The 6561-nt window shown below is 43.7% G+C and overlaps 1 protein-coding gene across 2 annotated transcripts; it reads left to right on the top strand.

Moving 5' to 3' along the window:
* Positions 1 to 404: 404 nt before the first annotated feature.
* Positions 405 to 6055, top strand: LOC129164246 (serine/threonine-protein kinase pim-1-like). 2 transcript variants are annotated; one of them, XM_054743708.1, is made up of 3 exons: positions 405 to 5533; positions 5650 to 5893; positions 5960 to 6055. In XM_054743708.1, exon 1 carries the CDS (start codon positions 2845 to 2847, stop codon positions 4360 to 4362), a length of 1518 nt encoding a protein of 505 aa, XP_054599683.1. In that variant the 5' UTR covers positions 405 to 2844; the 3' UTR covers positions 4363 to 5533; positions 5650 to 5893; positions 5960 to 6055. The 2 variants fall into 2 exon arrangements, with proteins under 2 accessions (XP_054599683.1, XP_054599681.1); XM_054743706.1 differs by having other exon boundaries at positions 5650 to 6055.
* Positions 6056 to 6561: the final 506 nt, after the last annotated feature.

Raw genomic sequence — 6561 nt, 5'->3', positions numbered from 1 at the left:
CAACTGACGTTTAGTCATAGGCAGCGAAGTGTCTGTGCAGCACAAAAGCCCGGGTGGACAGTTTGTTTAGTACAGGGTGATCATATTTCCATTTCCAAACAAGAGAACAGGGGATCTGTGCCTATGACGTCACACTATGGCAACGCCACACAAACCACGTTGGGACCCATTTTCTTGTAAGAACTAAATTAATATCAGATTCTGCCAATAAAAGGGCTCTAAAACAATTCATATGTAAATATTTAGCATATGTATTGCAAAATCTCATTTTTCTGCTTTAGTGCTGCAACAAGGTTTTAATAATAATAAATTATTATAACTTTTGTTTTACTACAGCATCGGTACGCTTCCTGTGCACAGATTATTAAGGATGCTTGTTTCAGCTGTGAGATTAGACAATAGGATCAATGATAAAATAAGTTGTCACACACTCCATGGAAACTTTCAGAGAATCCACAAATAGTGGCTTTCAATTTCATCTGATAATATTAGAACATGTCAGTAATGTCTGAGGAGCTTTTATAAACACTGGATAACTAACAATACTGGAGAGGGTAACAATTACACAGAGGCTTCTGGGGAGCCCAGTTATGGGGTGGGTGGGGGGGGGGTCATTTTGCCTTGGCCCCCAAAATGTCTTGAAACGGCCCTGGGTGTGTGACTGAGTTTTGAAGGTGATTTGAATTGTATCAGATGTATAACTATGACATGTGTATAACTTATTGTTTTATACTGGTAAAAACTTGTAGTGGAGATAAATCTACCTACATTTTACTTTACACTTAGTTTTGTTTTCTTGTTTTTATTGAACTATTTCCTGTCCTGTCTGTCTCTCGTCTTCCTGCGTCTCCTCTAAACTCTCCAGAAAAAACTGCTGCCAGGATTCTTACTTTTTCACCTCATCAGTTACTTTTGAGCAGATCAAATGGATCTCCTGACCGCAAAGCGGAGTGCGCCTTTCGATGCTGCGTCAGTGAGGTGAAATCACCGCAGCACCGCGCAGCACAGGTGATGAGCTGCGCAGCAGCAGAGCGCTTCAGGCACAAATAAGACAGAAAATAGAGAATATGTGCGGACATGAACGATCGTGTGCTAATTATAGTTTTTTGGTTGCGCCACTTTGAGAATGGACCGTGCGCTGGACGCAGCTGCCTGGATCGCTGCGCAATAACGCGCTGTGCCGCTCTTTGTGCTCTCTGCTCAGAAGAGTCCATAAATGATGTAATATAGATAGAAAACTTGTTTCCGGCTCCCCTGGATGTGTAAGATATACAGCTCCCCCATAATTCGATCCCTGCTCCTGGATGAAAAGCCGGACATTTTCATCAATACAAGAACCCGCAGTCCGGACGCCCGGACAGAGAGTGAAAAGTGGACATGTCCGGGGAAAACCGGACATACGGTCACCCTAGTTTAATATAATGCGGGAGATTACAGACATGCCTACAGTATTTTGCTCGTGCGCTTGCTGGCCTGGGCCCCTTAGAGTTCGTGGGCCCTGGTCAATTGCCCAGTTGCCCATATGGTTAATCCGGCCTTGGCTGCATCTGTTTCCAACGCTTTCCTCTTTTTAATTCTTGCCTTCTCCGCGCCACCCTTGCTCTTTCTACTTTCCATCTTTCCGTCAACTGCGTGGTCACGTGGTGCGCACAGGCGCATACTGGGGAAAAAAAACGAGCTGCAGCCTGCAGGTAGAGCCAGCCAGAGACAGCCGGGAGGAGCGTATGTGATCAGCCCGGCGGCCTCAGTGCCATGACTGAACACCGGCACCAAAAAATAAAAATAAAATGATAAAAAACAAAAACGAGAGCACCGGCCCCATGCGGCCCAAACATCGCGCGGCCCACCGGGAATTCTCCAGACCCTCCCGATTAGCCACTCCGGGCCTGGTTTACACACATGTAAAAAATGCCACACACTCAAAGGTTCAACGGGATGGATCAATCTGCACAAAAATGAGACATCTTTTGAAGTCTTGCTAATTATTTCACCATGGTAAATCAGATCACGTGTAAAAATAACAGCACACCTCCCGCGGCCGAGCCGCTCGTTACGTATAATATGTGGGGGTGCACGTTGCCGTTCGAGCCGCCTTAACATCCGCGGAAGAATAATAGTAAAGTAATTACATTTTATTTATTTAGCACTCATCACAGACACCGAATCACAAAGTGCTTCACGTAGATCAACAACAAAACAAATCAATACAAAATGGATCTTGGACGTGTGGGAGGGGTAGGAAACGACTGCTGGTTGTTTTTAATATTGTAAAGCGTTTTGAGCTGCACTTGTATGAAAAGCGCTTCATAAATAACATTTAATTTGATTTGATGAAGTCATAAAATCATAATGATCTTCAACAAAACAAATAAATTTAAATCATAAAAACAAAGTCATAAAATTGCAAATGATCATAAAACCAATGAAAGATTATTACAAATTTGAGTTAAAAATAGGAAAAAATATTTTGGTAAAAGCAGCTTTAAATAAAAGGGTCTTCAGCTGTTTTTTAAAGACTGTCAGTACTACATAAGGTTAAAGGAAGTTCATTCCAAAGCCAGGGTGCAACAACCTGGAAGGAGCGATCTCCTTGACTTTTAAATCTGGTCTTTGGAACTTCCTGGGTCGGATCAGAAGAAACAAAAAGGACATAATCCTCGGGTGGAGAGCAAAGCAGCGTCAGCGTCGTCGTTGCCCTTTTAGAACTTTGCTTTATGACATCATCATAATCATCTTCATCATCATCATCATCATTCAGTTCTCAGTGACGCACCGTCAGAGACAGCCGTGTTTGCTCGTTGTTCGATAGTTTTTCAACTTATCGTCTACGTGTTATTTAGCATCATGGGAGACTCTTTTGCTCACAAGAGTTACTCTCAAGCTCTGGTTAAAGATTCAGAGACTTATATTAGCATGGAACAACCGCATTTGTCAGAGAATCGTGGTTTAGTTTCAGCAACCAAACGGAAAGCCGTTTCAGACCCTGGACCTCTCACAAAAAGGTTTAAGGTTTCTGATGAAGGCAAACTCTCTGAAAACAACCAGAACATTATACAAATTGACAAATTCACAAAGAAATCAATTTCCTTTGATGGTGAGGGATCTGAAAATCCAGACAAGGAATACAGATATTTGGTTCCTGAGAAAGGATCGTCTTCTGCCAAAAGGAAAGCTGTTTTTCATCACGAACCTCCCACAAAACGGTCTAGGGTTTCAAGTAAAGGCAGTGTCTCCAGAGTTAACCTAGATGAGACATCCAGAGCCTCAAAGAGGTCACACTCACCAGATGGCGTGGGATCTGGAAATCCAGACAAGGAATGCAGATATTTGGTTCCTGAGAAAGGATCGTCTTCTGCCAAAAGGAAAGCTGTTTTTCATCACGAACCTCCCACAAAACGGTCTAGGGTTTCAAGTAAAGGCAGTGTCTCCAGAGTTAACCTAGATGAGACATCCAGAGCCTCAAAGAGGTCACACTCACCAGATGACGTGGGATCTGGAAGTCCAGCAAAGAGAATCAGACAGTTTGATTCTGTGAGTCCCTCGTCTTCAGCCAAAGATCAGTTTGAGGCAAAATACGAGCAAAAAGATCAGCTCGGAAAGGGTGGCTGTGGATCTGTTTATGGTGGCTACCGCAGGGCAGACAATTTACCTGTGGCAATCAAACATATACCAAAAGAAAATGTAGTCTGGACAGATATGGACGAGAATGGCCAGCAACTCACCATTGAGGTAGCCGCCATGCTAAAACTCCAGACAGAATTAGCTGATTCGGTGGGGAAGTCCGCCCCAATTTCCCTCCTGGACTGGTATGACTTCAACCAGGAACAAATTCTGGTGTTGGAGAGACCAGTGCCTGCAGTGGACCTCTCACAGTTTATTAAAAATAACAAAGAGCCCCTACAGGAGAATACGGCTAAAACAATTATTAAACAGCTGGTTGATGCCGTCAAACATCTGGAGGACACCAACATCTTCCACAGAGATATCAAACCACAAAATATTCTGATTGAAACAGGATCAGAAATCCCGCGACTGCGACTGATTGACTTTGGACTGAGTTGTTTCACCGACACAGAACATAAAGACGGCTGGTTCTACGGCACACCGAAACACGTCCCTCCTGAGTTTATTTCCAAAGGCATTTATGAGGCAGGACCAGCAACCGTGTGGCAGGTGGGAATTGTTCTCTATGAAATGCTCCACGAAAGTTTGTTTGACTCAAAAAAGTTTTTCAATAACGAACTCGGAATCAGGACGGATCTCTCTCCATACTGTACCAACTTCCTAGAGAGCTGTTTAATTATGAGCCCAGGGTGGCGTCCCACCTTAAAGCAGCTCCAGCATCACCCTTGGCTTTGGTAAAACAGAAACTAAAGTCTTTAAAGCTCTGGACCCAATTCAACTGGCACAAAGCTAGATCCCTCCTAACTCAGACACCCCTCAACCCCTAACAGAGTCACCTATCATCTCCTACATTTCCCTCATCCCACTGCAGGACTGAGCCCAAAAAAAGGCCCTGGCAGTCCACCATAACTGTTTATATGATAGGATATGCAAAGGCACACAACACACCAGAGAATCAGCATGTTGTGTTAGTAACCAGAAAGAGGAAAATAAACAGCTGGATCAAGAAAAAACTGTCAAACCAGACCCAGAGAAGAAAGTTGAGGTGATTCATGCACCCCTCCCTCTGGAAAACCCGCAGAAACGTCAGACAACGAAGGGAACATCCTTCAAAAGGAAACAGGAGAGAGAAAGTTAGTCACAGAGAAAATGTTAGAAAAAATATAAATTCTCAAGCAGCAGGTGGAAAAAGCCGGAAACCAAAATCCAAATGGAAAATGTTAGAATGGTTTAGTTCCATTATGCAGATTTCAGCCTGAGACAGGCTGTTATTTGTTGCTTTAGTGTAGCTTTATCTGCTATTAGATATTATTACTTATAATAAATTATAAACCCTAGTTAGGAAGTATGAATCACGTCCACACACATCCCCACGTGTCCCTAAATCTGTAAAAAAAAGGCAACACAAGGATGATGTCACAGAAAACCCTCGTGGAAATCCTTTCTGTGTGTCCTTGTGCTGCGGGGGGGTTTTCTCTGGGAGCTCCAGTTCACCCCCCACCCAGGAATATTCTAGTCCAACTTATCGTCTATGACTTATTTAGCATTATGGGCGACTCTTTTGCACACAAGAGTTACTCTCGAGCTCTGGTTAAAGATTCAGAGACTTATATTAGCATGTAACCACCGCAAAATTACAAATGATCATAAAACCAATGAAAGATGATTACAAATTTGAGTTAAAAATAGGAAAACAAAAGATTTTGGTAAAAGCAGCTTTAAATAAAAGGGTCTTCTGTCACGGTCTGGGGTTTTTTCACACACTAATTGGTGTAGAGTCTCATCTCTCCTCTGCAGGTGGGCGTGCCTGGAAGTTGGGAGGCTGCAGGTAATCTGCTGATTAGCTGGCCAGGGATATTTAAGCTCCTGAGAGACGCCTTCACTTCGCTGGATGATTAACTCAACTTGGGTATTTCTCCTAACAGCCAAATCTAAACTAAGCTTTGATTTTTGAGAATTTCTGGGTTACGGATTTTTGATTTTTGAGATCTCTGTGTTTTTGACTGCTTGTTTTGCCTCCTGCAGATATCACCTATCAGTTCACCTCGTTTGCTGCTACCAACCTGGTTTCTTCACTGTCCACTCGTCTCTCAGCGTCCTCCTCTGGTCTTCCCACTCCAGGCTGCCCACCCTCCCTCCTGGATCACCATTACCCTTCATGCTCAGCTCCCTCCTCATTTGGACTCCAAGCTCATCAGCCTCCAGTAAGCCTCCTGCCCTCCCCAGACCGGTCACTCCTCCCTCTCTCACGAGGTCTCACCTCCAACCTGTAAGTTCCATCAGATCCAACATTCAGATTTCCGAGTGCCAGACCTAACTCTCCCTGTTCCTCCAGGATTCTCCACACCCGAACCTCGCTTCTCTGCCGAATACTGCTAGACTTCCTAGCAGCTCCTTCTGTTCTCCTTTTCTAATAAATTATTGTTTGCGATCTTTGACTCTGTGGACTGATTCTGTATGTCGTGGGTTAGGCATCTACCACACAACATGACATCTTCAGCTGTTTTTCAATGGTTACCAGACTGTCAGTACTACATAAGGTTAAAGGAAGTTCATTCCAAAGCCAGGGTGCAACAACCTGGAAGGAGCGATCACCTTGACTTTTAAATCTGGTCTTTGGAACTTCTTGGGTCGGATCAGAAGAAACAAAAAAGGATGTAATCCTCGGGTGAAGAGCAATAAGGGCCTTTCCAAAAATCAACTTTAACCTCGTCTTTGCCCTTTTAGAACTTTTATGACATCATCGTCACCATCTTCTCATTCTACCAAGCATTCAGTTCTCAGTGACGCACCGTCAGAGACAGCCGTGTTTGCTCGTTGTTCGATAGTTTTTCAACGTATCGTCTACGTGTTAATAAGCATCATGGGAGACTCTTTTGCTCACAAGAGTTACTCTCCAGCTCTGGTTAAAGATTCAGAGACTTATATTAGCATGGA

This window comes from Nothobranchius furzeri, chromosome 4 (genome assembly GCF_043380555.1).
Source record: "Nothobranchius furzeri strain GRZ-AD chromosome 4, NfurGRZ-RIMD1, whole genome shotgun sequence".
NCBI lineage: Eukaryota > Metazoa > Chordata > Actinopteri > Cyprinodontiformes > Nothobranchiidae > Nothobranchius > Nothobranchius furzeri.
This window is presented reverse-complemented; position numbering and strand designations above follow the sequence as displayed.